This window comes from Crassostrea angulata, chromosome 8 (genome assembly GCF_025612915.1).
Source record: "Crassostrea angulata isolate pt1a10 chromosome 8, ASM2561291v2, whole genome shotgun sequence".
Classification (NCBI taxonomy): domain Eukaryota; kingdom Metazoa; phylum Mollusca; class Bivalvia; order Ostreida; family Ostreidae; genus Magallana; species Magallana angulata.
In genome coordinates, this window is record NC_069118.1 from 52,723,854 (window position 1) to 52,739,710 (window position 15,857).

The window sequence follows — 15,857 nt, forward strand, 5'->3', positions numbered from 1 at the left end:
TTTCATAGTCTTTTTGCGATAGTGCAGGCAAATTGTTGGTGGACATTGCAAGATTGTATTTCTTTATACTCCAAAATGAAAATTGAATCAATTACATACGTCATTAAGTGGCACTTTAAGGGTGCGAGTGGACTTCTACAAAATAATTCCATGGCTGACCTATTAAACAACCAATTCCAGTCAGTACACAAACGGGAGGACTTCTCATACTTACCAGATACTCTCAAACAAAACTCTCAAACAATACTCTCAAACATACTAGCAAAAATGGTCCAGCTCTTTAATTAAAGTGGTACAATACCAATCGACTGGCAAATAGATTTAAACATAAACATCTTCAAGTAAGGAAACTTGTTTTATTAACATCCGTCTATTAAAACTCCTAGAATACATACCGGCAGTTTACAATAAATTTACAGACCAATATAACAAGCTCGATGTAGTTACCGAATACTGTGGTTTCATTAATATTCAAAGGTATCAATTTTCGTTGATAAAGTAAAATTCACAGTTTCAAGGATATGTAAATTCGTGGCCAATGGCCCCATCAATGCAAAATGTTTACAGAAATTGCATTTCAACGAACATTTGATTTCATGGATCAACTTAAAAACGAAATCCACAAAAATTGGTATTCAACAAATATTGATGAAACCACAGTAATAAGAATATTTCAAGTCTGAAGATCTTGTAAAACACACCGCATCCATGCAAAAGCAAGGAATATATCAGCACTGGAACAGGTGCATATTTATGTAGTCTTCCTAGACTTTTACACAGCATTTGCCCTACAGGAGACTCCAACATAAGTTCGAAAACGATGGAATATGAGATAAATCAAGTGGATCGATGCAAGATACAGGGCTCACAATTTTTTGTCATGTTAACGAGGCTCGTGCCCTATATTTGTTTACATAGGTTCAATATATAAGTAAGAAATCTCTTTCAAACTGATTTGTCTATCCTTTTATTCATTATACACTGTAATCATAAATAAACAGTTCATTACGTTTAACACATGTATTAAAGGTCTTAAAATTTTATTTTTACTTCAACGTTCAAAATATAAATAAAAGCTTTGTTTACATGGAAAGAAATTGTAAAGTCTGTAACTTGCTTATAACACAGCGAATGACACTCAAATGTTGGTTGTCTATTAAAAATGCGTTACCGAAGCATTGTTAACACTATAATAAAAAAGTACATGTAAGTTTTGACCAAAATCGTGACCATACCCGTTTAAGGTTTAACCCTAGGGAATCTTGATAAATTGTGAATGAAAGGTTAGTTGATTTAATGCCATTTTATTTGTTAAAGCATTAAATTTCTTGTTAGAGCCATGCGTAGTGTTTCATTTGAATAATATGATCGCAGGAAGATTAAGGCAACTCCGGGTTTCATGATTGTAGATATTATGGTCATTATCAAAATTGTTTATTCTCATGAAAACAATGTTGAATATGAATATAAATTGAGTGTGTTCACCAAAGATTTATGTTTATATTTCAGAATTGTTTCACTCTTTGAAGCGCCCGTGCAATGGTATCTCGTGACAGTTAACATTAGATCACTATATTGCCGAATTAAAAATCAAAATGTGTAAGACTACCCCGAATTGCATTGGTAGGTATTATACAATTTTTCGATTGGCAATTGATTCATGTTGACTAGAATAACGCCAAAAACCTTATTAAAATAATTAACTCAATCTCACCACCGTAAGTTAATGCCATTTGCTGAACATGTTTGATATCATTTACTCCTGAGGAGTTTAAACATTAGTTTTTTCAAATATTGAACCACTCTTTTAAGATGCTTGCCACTGGTTCATAATCTTAAAATTCAATATTGACTAAGAAACTAAAGCAAAAAAGCAATGATATATTTATTAAATACCACCAACTATTAAAGCATAAAATACAACATAAAACCACAGAAAAGTTGATAATACGTAATTTACAGTAAAATACCGAGACTTCAAGCATTTTTTAATACATACATGTAATTTCTAAACATAGTATTGAATTTTTTTCACTTTACATGTCTTACATTCAGCAACAAAGAGGTTGTCTCTGGTGTCCACGCACAATCCCCATGGACGCTGTATATCACAGTCGTCAATGTACTGGAGGAACTGTCCGTCCTTCTCAAAAATATGGATGCGGTTGTTCCAAAAATCTGCTGTCAGTATCCGACTCTGGCTGTCGGTAGTGATGCCGACTGGACAAAATGATTCCTTGGTAGTAGAAGAAGGACCAGTGTAGGTAAACCGGAGTTTCCCGGCCTGATTGACCACTACTACTGCGCCGGCTCTATAATCCGCTACGCAGATGTCAAGGTTCTTGTTCTCGCTGATATATTTGGAGAAATCGCCAGGTGAATAAAGCCGCTCGCCATTATCATTTGATTGAATGCATTGTTTTTCTTTGAAGTCTGAGCTCGAGTAACGCACGATTTTTACTTGTTGATAATCATCACTGTCCATGACAACAAGGAAATCGCCGGTAGAAGAAATGCATACACTACGAGGTCTCCATCCCTGTAGTCTGGCCACTCTATTCAACTTTTTATTTTTTAATATGTTCACTGCTCTTTCATTGTAATCTGTATAAACTAAATATCCATTTGACACTGCTATGTCTCCTGGTCTAGTCCGTGAATTGGTTTCGATTTCCTTTACCAGTTTTTCTTGAAGACTGACGAGCCTCATGATTTTTTCAATACCACACGTCCAGATATAGTCATCGCTTAAACAAGAAACGCTGTGTAATTCACTGTTGTCGCCATATTCAGTTTTAATTTCTGTTATGATCCGTGGTTCATCAAGGAGTGATTTTTCTGAGTGAAATGTCTCAGCATCAGGTGAATCTGTTGTGTAACCATTATCATCTGATGTTATACAAAATGCTGACAGCGAACCAAACAGTTGATAAAGCTGTTCTTTGTTGATCTTCTGAGAAGTCAAGCTTGGTAAGGAAATTTTGAGTTTAGGGGGCAATCTTCTAAATTCAGCATTCTTTGATTTGTAAGCAAAGACATGAATGGCATCATTGGAATTCAGCAAAGTATTCAAATCAGTAATGTTTTGAGTAATTTTAGAAATAGTTTGTGCTATTTCGTCTTCCTGCCTATTTAGAACAGCCAGGTATCTTGAATCTATTTTATCGAGAGCGGATTTTAGTTTTTTTACTATGCTATCTATTTCTTTTCGCAAGTCTTCTTCTTGTTTGCCCAAAGCTGTTGTCAACTTCTTAGAGTTGGTATTGATATTATCTTTCTGAGCTAAAATGTAAGAGGCAATCTTTTTATATTTTGGATAAATAGATAGCTCAAACTCTGTTAAATCTCTTCGTATTGCTTCCTTCTTGTTTTCAATGAGTTTCAAAACCTCAACAAATTCATGGCCTCTATGATCCTTTGACGAAACGCATGTTGCACAAATAGGAATGTTACATTGTACGCAATGAAGTTCACATATTTTTGACGAGTGTTTTTGACACTTCGTTGTAGATCCACGCATTTCAAATGGCACCACTTTGTGGTCTTTAAATTCGCTTGAGAGATGTTCCCCCACACATGCTTTACACAGGTGTATGTGACAAACGTCACAGTACATAGGCGGGGTGGTTGTCTTACATAAATGACACCCTAACACGTCCTGGGCAAAACACTCAGGATCCATAGTCAAACACGTTTATTCATACTCTAAATAAATGAAAAAAATACAGTTGTAAAGAAGAGTTCTATTTTGCAGAAATGTTATCTTAACTACAATCAATAGTATTGTTTAAATAATGAGGTCCTTTAACAATTACCTAAGCATAATACGAGTCTGTTGGACCATGAGGAAACAATAAATCAATTATCTAATAAAGTTAAATGATGTAAAATTGGTCGGAATACTATTTAACAAACAAAAAAATCAGATTGTGACAAGATTCAAATGACCAAGTAAATAGATAGGCAATGTAATCTAAAGATATTTTAGAATTAAGATAAACTACACAAAATTCAATGCAGCATATACAGAAGTTTTTATTGAAGGTTTGAATATTGAATTTTGATTTCCTAAGATATAAGACAAATCATTTAAAAGAAATGGAGGTTTTGCATGGGGATATTAGCGTTTTAACGACCCAATAAGCATGTAGCAATATATTTTGAGTTATCTGTGACACGTGAATGAAACATTTAATTTAGGATAAGAAGTCAAAAAGTATTCATATTTTTACTGTAATAGGACGTCCATTGAGATTACGGTCGGCTGGACCAAGAATGAAAATAACTCTTATACCAGTATAAGGCTTTAAGTATTTAAATAAATTACTCTTGATCTAGATCTGACAGATTAGAGAATCCGATTATTGTATAGAGCCCTGACCTCCATTTTTCCCATTTTGGCATTCTTATTCTGTATATAATTGCATTAAGTTATCTGCTTAATGTTTCAGAACAGAAACGAATAAAATTATAAATTTTTACTGAGTAAAAAGATAATAAATATATAATTTTCAAACATCATTTCTTGTATTTTGCTTAAATATATATTGATTACTAAGATGTGTTTTGAAGTACAACATTAAAAAGGTTGAGTATTTGCAATTGTGATACATGTACACACAATAACCTATACGTCACAACCCAGATTTTTTTTTTATTGACTCAACTTTAGAAAATTCAAACACTATATATTAAATTGCCATTGAAGATCTTTAAATTCCACTTAGGTTTCAAAGTTAATAATCTTAATTTGATTAGAAATAACGTTCATTAACATGCTAATATACTTATGTTACAACGTATATGAAATGAATTTAGTATCAATACTTACAGTTTAAAAATTGCAAATCTCCTAAACCAAAGACGGCGACGTTCCGATTCACCTTAATTGTCCGGTATCCAAACAGAGCCTTTTTAAAGACCACGTGATGTGTTAAGGCAAAGAGCACCATAGGCTATGAAACTGCTGAGATATTTAAAGGGGAATTTTTACTTTACAGATTAAATGCAAATTTGTATAAGTGATTAAATTGATTTTCAAGTCTACAAGTCGGATCTTCATAACTTTATAATGGTTCAGTTTTAACATTCGTTTATTTTCCCAACAGATTAGCTAGGTTTTAAAATTCATTTTTTTCTTACAGATCAACCTAAGTGACACGTTTGTTGAATCTTAAGATTAAAGTGGGGAAAGGTGGAACATAGAATGTCCCTTAACAATAAATTTGCAAGCTAATTTTCCCTTTTGTTTGCTGTGGGATTCATTTTTATAATTACAAATTACTGTAAAAGCTTAGGATGAAAGAATGACTTTTTAACAGGGAAATAATACTGTTGTCAACTTTTTACTTTCTGTTTTGAATTTTTTCTACCACATCTGTTCTTGAAATAGATATCATATTACAAAAGTTTGGAAAATATCACATTGTCTGATACATAGTTTCAAATATCCATTCTTTTAGAACAAGGTGGTTTTACAAGATAATATCAATATATTGTGTCTTTAGTAAATAGTGACAGTTATTAAACCAAACACATTTAAAACGATTTCACTGCTTCGTATCTATAAGACTACATCAGCTTCTGGACGACCTCATTTCGCGAGGGTAAACAAGTTTGCGACGACAAATTTTTGCGACTTAATAAATCCAGACCAGTTTTGTTATCACAATTATACGAAAACGACTGGTTCGCGGCGAAATAACATTCGCAACGACAAGGTTCTGGCAAACCTCGCGACAATTTCTCGCAAGCGAAATAAAGGTTACAGTATCCCCACGTTCTGAGGCATACAATTTATCGGCTTTGAGTCTTCAATAACCTTGCTTTTATTAATAAGGAAATGTAAAAACTCTTTTCGGTTTGACCTCATTTTTATAATCTGATATTTTTATATAGACAATAATTTCCGATATGCTTTGATTTCGTTGTCCCACTGTTGTGTTGCAGCTTCTCTTATCCTCTCTCCAGTCCTCCTCAATTTTGGAGATTATTCTGGCGAGTAACCCACTCTAGTGGAGGGAATACAAGAGCAGTTATGGACTATAAAGGATTGTTAACGCTTTTGAAATGTATCAGAATTATATCTATATTTTATCGAGGTCTATTACACTATTTTTAGAAAAGGGTATTATCTTAATCAAAATTGACTGGTGCTTAAACAAAGTTACATTTAAGACACAGATATCGCAATCGTTGTGTAACCAAGGGGGTGCGTCTTTTTACCCCAATGAACCACAATGATACCCCAATGAACCCCAATGAACCTCAATGATACCCCAATGAACCCCAATGATACCCCAATGATACCCCAATGAACCCCAATGATACCCCAATGAATTTTGAAATACCCAAATGATATTAAGTATGTTCATAATTGATACACTTAATGAATTTTATGTAACAACATATTACACAAATGAAATTTCAACTACGTGCCGTTTAATCACCGATTGGGCCATATCTTGTATTATTATACTTTCATGTTAAATACTGAAATCTGATTGGTTTAAACGCAGTTGCTAATCCGTTCTAATACCCTCAGCGTTAGCAACACATTTGGCAACGGGTAACACAACAAATTATTACATGCGCGCAAATCATGCACGCAAATCAAAGGTACTAACAAAAATTTTGTTTTAAATATTTTTAAATAAATTTACAACTAGTTCGCGCTATTTACTTTTTATTTGTATTTTACCCCCTGTTAAGATAGATGATGTGTGTTCTACAAAACTTTAACATTTTTTTTCATTCACGCATATGAAAAACATTTGTAATCTGGTCTGGATGGCGTTTTTATTGCTTTAATGTTTACACTCTCTAATGTTTTCCTATATATAAAAAAGTGTTCCTGCTAAACAAGATCATCCGTTGTTATCAAACATGGTAAACTCTTAATGTCATTAGAAAAGAGCTTTAATTAGTTCATGTTTGTTTTGTCTAGCTTTACTTTTGAATGGCGAATACAATACTACTGTCTCATGTAAAATAAACAAAGTCATCTTTTAGTCTTTCGATTTTGCTTCATTTTTTCTCTCCCAATTTATGATAAAAAGTCAAATTAATTTTGTTTGATAAATAATTATAATTTAAAACCAAAAAAAATAAATGTAAAGAATCAATTGAGAATCCCATTAAAACAAATATCAATTAGAGGTTACTGAAAACTATTGTTGCTGTAAATCATTTGTGAAATACATAAGAATAAAAAAAATTAAAAAAAATTAAAAGATCTTGGTGTTCGATTTTAGTATGAAGTGTAAAAACAAATCAAACTAAATTATCTACGAAACATTTATTTTTATAATGTCATAAACATACACTAACGAAACTCATTTAAACAAGTATCCCGACAATTAAGACACAGATCCGGCCCCGAGGTTATTAAACTTTTTCCATACTCGTACTCCAACTCGTATTCCGTACTCCGAGTATGTGCTTAACTGGGTATGACTCTAAAAACCAAGGTTATTAAAGTTTTGGAGTACGTTCTCCGCTGAGTACTATTTGGAGTATGCTCCAAAAGCCGGTGGATGAAATTTTACGTCTCTGGAGTAAGACAGACCACGGTAATTCATGTAAATAGAACTGGCATGTAGGCAAACTGTACATGTATTCAGATTAATTATTTATCAACAAAATGTAACACATTATTTACAGTAACATATTACGTTTTTCATTTGCAAGCATGGAGATGTATCTGCATCTATAACTTATGAATTTTTGAGCATGAAAGACGACAAGTCCAGTGTAATTAGTAAAATTATCAACAAATTGTGTTGATGTCAAATCTCTCTCTCTCTCTCTCTCTCTCTCTCTCTCTCATAAATTATATCATGCTTGTTATAATTAATCAAAGTGTTATCATTTTTTTACATGACGAAGCTTTTAATTAACTGTAAATTACCCAACTTCTCAAAAAGAATATATAGGTCGATCATACTTAATGTTTTTCCATAATTGTGTGTCCAAGAATAAAATTTGATGTCATAACACCAAATTTTATTTTTTAATAATCATTTGTAGAAAGATACTACATTTGTAAAATAATACATAAGACTATGGGGTCACCAGGACTCACCATCCTTATATTCGAACGTTTATAATTAAATGTTAAACCAAATAATGCGTTTAACTTAACGAATACTTAGACATGTCTATGCTCTCGATGTTTTAATTTGAAATAAATAATTAAGATCGTAAGGTAGGTAATGTTCCGTGGTCAATTTTTTTTTGATTTTTGGAAAATAAAACTCAAATACTGGTAGATGGTTCGGAAAGGATACCTTACTTTCTGGCGGTAAAATTAAATAAAAGGTGCGGCCTGTATTACACAAATAACACATTTAGATCTATGCAGCTACAAGTAGTATATATGGTCACATAGGAAACCAAATATGTACGTCATAACTTAAAAATATTGCCAATACAAAACTTGAAAATTTGAAATCTTATCTTTAAGTTTACATCTAATGCCCTTTAACATGTATATTAATTACTTACTGCTGATTCTTGATTACTTTCTATATTTCCAAGTAAGATTGCTTTTTGTTAACTTTCAGACCAGGTTTTTATCTTTAACGGTCTTAATATTTCGAGATAAAAAGATATGAACCTTGTTCCAAATTACTCTAAATTTCACAGCATTTTCGACACAGCAGAGAAAAGGCAATTTTTAAAAGCCAATATTTTCCACATGCAGACAGTAGCTGTTCTATGAAAAAAAAACCACACAATCGTATAAATAAACCACAGGAAGTGGGATTCGACCCCCCCCCCACCTCACACACACACCAACACCAACCTCCCTTTAAAATATTCAGTTCCAGGGGTAGATCAAGAATTTGAAGATAGAGGGGGCGTCAGTATAAAACAGGGAGTCTTGAGGCCGTTTTGAGGCCTTCAGTTGGTCGAGGGCAAAGCCCTGTTGGTGACCCAGGGGGCAAAGCCGGCCCCGGAAGTTCCAGGATTCTAGAGATTTTGTAGGGTAAAATAGACATTTAAAAAATTTCCTTTCGTGATAACTGGTATTCTTAGAGTAATTAAATAATTTACAATTTTTAAAGGTTTGTAGATTTACGACCTACAGTCATCTAATCCCTCTGTCTTGAAGAAATCTGAGAAACATTTCCTTTAATTTTATTTCCCTTTCGAATGACTGTAAATTAATCTGTTTAAAAATCAAGTTCAATGGGACAATGTAAATTAATGAAGTTTTAAAAAAGATAAAAAGATATGCCAGCTTATACCAAATAAAATTGGAATAGTCGTTAAAAACACTAGTTAGTATAACCAATTACTTAAAGGTGGGTACGTCGGTGACTTGTCATATCTGAACACAATGACAGCGTAACCAGAATGGGTTTTTCTTTTTCAGTTACACCATTAAACACACGGGTTTTCTTCATATTGCACCATTGAAGTCAGCCTAATGTAGAGGAATCCCCCCCCCCCCCCCCCAGTTTAAAAAAAAGATAATTAAGACTCGCAAATTGTTCATTTTCTTTGCCAGAAGGAGTATGATTTAACTTTATGTGGACAATTATGTGGGGGAAGGGGAGGGCGCCCGGTGCGCCCTACATTTATCTGCCACTGATTTTCCGCTTATTCTATAAAATGTTTCCCTTATCCAAGGTTTGTGGCATGCAACATAAATGATATATGATTAAAAAGTTAGTAATAGAAAGTGTTAGACTTTTATGCATCCCCCACCCTTTGTAATGTTTAGTACTAACCTACATTTTTACTATAATCAAAGAAGGGATCCCGCAAGTGCATCTGATTGAAATTGATTAATAACGATACATGTACATTGATTTTGTTTTAAATGATGGGGTGTATGGGTCGTAATTGACTAAAAACAGAATTCTTAAAAAGTCGAGCTATTCAATGAAATTATTTTGTAGGTAGATTTACATGTTTATGTACGTTAATTAATGAAGCAAACTATCTAAAAGTTATTTTGATAATATTGGTTGCAGTTCGCCCTTACTCTTAAATTCACCTCCATATCTAGATATGTCACTGATAAAATGGTAAAAACTTTTCATTTTAATTCATATACATGTAATTATGATTAAATTATAGCGTATAGTACAGAAATAATACAATATGAACACTATTATATGTTTGCAATGCATTTTATTTAGATTAAATGTCTTGAGTACGGCTTTGAGAAAGCTCCATAGCTTACTCAGAACATCGCCGTTTTGTACTCAGCTGGAGTACGAGTATGAGTATGAAAAGTTTTATAACCTAGAGACCTTGAAGCACTGGGTACGATTTGGCGATCGTACTCAAGAAAGTTTTAAAACCTCGGGGCCTGAAATTGTTTCAATTTAAAAAAGGATGAAAAATTTGATCGCCAAGTCACTACGACTATTAGATCTTACCACCACCTCCACAACAAGAAAGATATAGTGCTTTACACGCGGCATCGTGTAATGTACTCATAAATGAAATTATCCTTTTAAAACAAAAGCAACAATCATCTTAACTATTCACACAATAAAGAGTCATCTATTTTTTTTATTCAAAGCTACACACGTTATAATTTGCATAAATTTTTAATAACGGGGAAAACGCATGTTTTTTGTTAACTTATAAAGTTACCTTTATTCTGTGAATTACAGTCACTCTAGTTACTTTCATCGTTACAAATGTACATAAATTTAATTGTTCATTGTAATGATTTTTCATGGAACGGAAGAACGAAACCGACCTTGTTTATACATGTCCGCGGGAAATCAGGTGGCAATTATTGTTGACAAAATTAGATATTCGACTCGATTTTCTTTATGGTTAACAGAAGTTGTTTTGAAACATACACATGTTTATGAGTGTTGTACGGTTGTCGCTACGATATACTTTTACATGTTAAAGTAGGATATCACCTAAACTAAAAATAGCCTTCAGGGGAAACAAATGCTTTGTTTCAGGGAAGAATATATATCTACATATGCTCTCACACTTTTATTTTTGTTTTCTTTTGTTTATATAAGACCAATTTATGCTTTGCTGCAAAAAAAACTATATCCCTTCTTTTATGAATCTACAATAATCATAGAGATGTAGACTTTGCACCTTTTTCTTGTTTAATACTTTAAAATTTGCTGTCGATGTCAGGTGTCAGATTTATATTTAAAAGAAGACATTGCTATCCCGGTAGGAAAATAAAAGTTTTATTCTGTTTAAATTCTGATTTATTTGTTACCTGATTAAATTGGGCATTAGCCGGTATGTAAGGCTTCCGATTGATTTCACAGGGATCAGTTGAAAGTCACTTGTCCGTACTTCCTATGATATGACATTATAATCAACTTTGACGTCACGATTTGCATTTCTTGCGATAGTTCTCACGGAATTTATCGTGACATGGAAAGTGAATTTTATGGAAACTTGTCTTCTTAAATATCTATTGCCGTTAATGCTAGATATACATAATTCTTTCATATCAATAATCAGTATCTAATAATCGGCAGTTTTAAAGCTTTGTTTATAGTAAAAGACGTTTAATAAACTAATGGTTTGAAGACTCTCCTTGTTACAATATTTGTAAACAACTGAACGAAAAGAAATGAAATGCATGTAAAAAGAAAGCTTGGTGCAGGTGAAAGATCACTACAATTTTAGAATATTTTACGTAAATTGGCAGAGACTATAAGTCCCCATGTGAATCATGCTTTGGAAACCTACGGATTTACCCCAATAGTATGTAAATTGCTTTCGATTAGTAGAATGTGCTTTAAATAGTTGATTTGGTGAAGTGTTTTAACAATATCTTTAAAAAACAAAATATCTATAGAAAGACATCAATGGTAACCTAACCACAAAACGTTTTGGAACACTGTTCGTTATCACCACATTTCATTTCCAAGCCTAAGCAAAAACTTTAAAGAATATGATCTGACAAAGGTTTCTTATTTAAAATATTTATGATTTGGTGTCATAAATCACTGCGCCGATGCGGTTTATATAGATCATTTGCCATGTTAGGAAACGTCCGTCACGTGATTACAAGTAAAAATTACGTCACGAAAATACATCAAACATACAGTGTAACATTGTTGTTTATATATGAAGTGAAGACATTAAGAAATTCTTTTGGTCAAAGTAGTTTTTCGTTTATTCAAATAAAATCGTTGTCCAGCCGTATTTTATCTACAGGACACCATAACATTACTTTGTATAACTTACAGCATAAATTGATTAGAAGTAATCAAATACATCAATTTACCTCGATATTTATAATTGACGCAAATTATAACGTGTATAGCTTTAAAGAAGGAAAAACTCAAATATTTTAGCTTAAGCATTTGTTTAATTTCTTAAATACTGTATAATGGCAAATCATCACGATGGTTTTAATTTCACCATGTTCGCGATTTATCGTTTTTTCCGCTAAAATAAACCAATCGTAAATATTAACATAAGTTTCTTTTTTAAAACGTTTGATTGCTTATACTTTGATCAACTGGTTTCCTTGGAGCGTGAATTTAAAACCATCGCGATTGGTACGTTTAGGGATTTCGTGAAATTTAACACCGTGGAATTAAAACGCCTGACAGTATTTATACAGAGCTCTTCTTCTTAAGGAGATGAAAATAGTCCAAAAATGTCCACGACCATCGATTCCTCTTAAGTTCTTACGATTGAAAGAGAATTATTTGTGAGAAATTGTTTTGAAATATTTGAGTCAAACATCAAATCTTCAGCTTATGATTGACATTTACTAAAAATGATTACAAATTCCACTGATGATAATGAAAAACCATTTATTGTATGTTATAAACCTTTGACTTAGTATTCTTTTTTCGCTTTTAGAAAAGTTTACTCATGACATTGAACTTTTTAACACTCCAAATCTGACAATCTAAACCCTGGTTAAACAACATTCTGAAAAATGACTTTCGTCTAGTTTCTGATTTGTTAAAATATTGGTAGATTTTTATGGAGTTTGTAAGATAAATTAAATCAGATCTCAGGAGAGAATTTGATTACATGTAAAAATAGGAAAAGTATCACTTTTCAAGCAAGAACATATACAAATTATTTGTCTTATTCGTTGTTTGAAAGTTGCATGAATTTCTCCGTATAACCAATATGTGTTGATTTTTTTTAAATTGCAGGAGTTTTATTTTTTTATCTACTTACTGCAAAACAGTCGTTGTGTGATGTACGGTGAAATCGGGGGAAAAAATGTTAAAACAAGCCTTTCCAATTTAAAGCTTTTTAGGCACTATAGTGGGGAGTTACATGTAGATATATTTTTTTTTGAAAGATTTGAATTCAACCGTAAATGTCAAATCTTTAATCTCCATTAGTTTAAAAAATGAAACATATTGTTATAGTTATGGACGTAGAAGCTTTTAATTGGCGTTAACTCCAAAAAAGTTAAAACTAATGTTTTGACTGACACTTGTCCAATCAGAGAGAGAGAGAGAGAGAGAGAGAGAGAGAGAGAGAGAGACAGACAGACAGACAGACAGACAGACAGACAGACAGACAGACAGACAGACAGACAGACAGGGAAAGGGGAAAATGGAGTAAACTGTAGGTGATGCAGATGTAAAAATTGATATCAGTAATAAACTAGAAACCATATTGACGCTAGCGTCAAATTGGACGCAAAAAAATAATTGTTGTATAAATCATCATTACTTGATACATAAAAAAACACACAACAAAGAAGAAAATCAGTTGAATGTACTTATTTTTATGGTAAATTTCAATTTTCAGCAACACGTTTTGAAGTTGAACATTTTACTACTGTTATCAAGAATCGAGTTGGTTACTGAAAGCATTGCTAATGGTAATTGTATGACAAAGAAGCGTTTATGAATGATAGACAATTGGTTAAAGAATAACTGATGTGTTTAACGGGTTTTATTTTGTCAACTTTCACTCCCGGTACTCACCGGAAGGCTTCAAACAATTCATCTTAACAAGTTTAACAAATTTTTTGAGGTGTTTCATCTAGCATGATAAACAGTGATGTACACTAATAAATGTACAAGAACAACTTGCTGTTATTTTCATAAATCACTTTCGTTCCTCCAGGTCTCAAGACAAAAAGCCTAGTTTCACCAGGATCTCAGATTTTGCAGAAATTATCGATATTTCATTGTATCACATAAAACAAAATCGGACGGAAGACCTACACGTTACTCGTAACTATCTAGTTAAGATCTAGTTTTCTTTCTCCGTTCTTTCTTCTGCATGAATTCCAACTTCCTAAATGGTGCAAAATGGTGCAAAAACATGTTTCATATTATGTTCAATACCTATTATTCTTGTATAATTCAAATGTAATTGAAGTATCAGGTGTTACTTAGATCCTTGGGGAGAATCAACGTTTTTTATTCATTTTTCAAACGTTGTTCGTCCAATTTCGGCGATAAAACGGTCAGAAATTCTTCAATTTAATTGAAACTTTCACAAAATGACCTGCATAAGTTAGTGTAATGTCAAATGAAATATCGTTTTTTTTATGCGCTGAAACGGTACACTTTCTTAATGCGCACAAAATATAAAAAATCAAAAAACTTACATGCTCGGTGAAGCATATCTTATCAAAAAATTAAGCTGCAAATTTGTTGGTGCATTTAAAATATACAAATCTTTACATATTGTTTAGAAAATACGTCAAGTTAAAATCTGAAAAGTTTCGTAGGTAATGTGATAGGGGTCATTCTATCATGTATGTATTTTGTTAAATACCTTAAATCGTAATTACTCTCATTTCAATTTTTACTGTTTTTACAAAAGAGTTATCTCTCGTTGATTATTGAGTATCTAAAAATGAAAGGGGGTTTCCTATCATCAGATTTAAAATAATAGCATTATATATTTACCCAGAAATTACACCTGGTCAAACCAGGGTTTTTTGTATTTTGCGCCATTATATGTATTGGTATTGTGTTTACCGCAGCGAGTGTCCATATTTTTGTACGTAATTATATTGATAGAATTGTACATATTTGATATGTGTAAGTTATAAGTAACTAGATACGATCTCGTTACGAGTAACGAGTAGGTTCTCCGTACCATACGATTAAAAAATTAATGAAATTTTCTCTTAACCACTTTTTTTTATAGAATGTATACGATTGTCTATATCCTTTAAAATGCTGAACAAAGTGTTTTGCTTTTTCACATACAGCACATTAAAGATTTAAGATTTTAGTCTCCTAAAATCCCTAATTACGTCATCAATGGTTGTGGCAATGAATTTTTCAAACTGATATTGTTACGATCAAAAACGGTACACTAATTACGTCATCAATGGTTGTGGCAATGAATATTTCAAACTGATATTGTTACGATCAAAAACTCTGTTTCTATAATACATTACAACATCTTGATCGTTTTTAAGGTATGTGTCAAAGACTTTATGAGTGTCTTGGACCAAAATTTCAGGGGCCAACCCCTTGTTCTTGAGTTTATTTGAAAGGTCTCACAAATACTAACATTTTTTGTTCTTACACCCAATTAAAATTGTTAATCATTTTTGAGAAACAAATGATTAAATATCTTAAGGGTCACTCCTTTTGATCCCTAATGGGGACAAACATTGGTGTTTTGATTGATGATATCGATTAGAATCATCAATGCAAGCATTTTCTCTTCTTCAATGCTTAACAAAATAAGTCTTCTTCTTTAGATATATTGTGTTAAAATTTAAGTACCTTGGCCCCTCAATATCCCTAATTACATAATAAATGGGCGTGGCAATGATTTTACCTAATAGACATTGTTACAATCAACAACTTTGCTTCTATAATGCATTACAAAATCTTAATCATTTTTAAGTTATTTGTAATAAAGTTTACTGGTGTCTTGGCCAACCCCTTTTT

General features: G+C 32.3%; 1 protein-coding gene across 1 annotated transcript; it reads right to left on the reverse strand.

The window, feature by feature from the left end:
* Positions 1–1,872: 1,872 nt before the first annotated feature.
* Positions 1,873–4,944, reverse strand: LOC128159700 (uncharacterized). The gene is made up of 2 exons (XM_052822879.1): positions 4,832–4,944; positions 1,873–3,705 (listed from the first exon to the last, which is right to left on the reverse strand). Exon 2 carries the CDS (start codon positions 3,680–3,682, stop codon positions 2,009–2,011), a length of 1,674 nt encoding a protein of 557 aa, XP_052678839.1. The 5' UTR covers positions 3,683–3,705; positions 4,832–4,944; the 3' UTR covers positions 1,873–2,008.
* Positions 4,945–15,857: the final 10,913 nt, after the last annotated feature.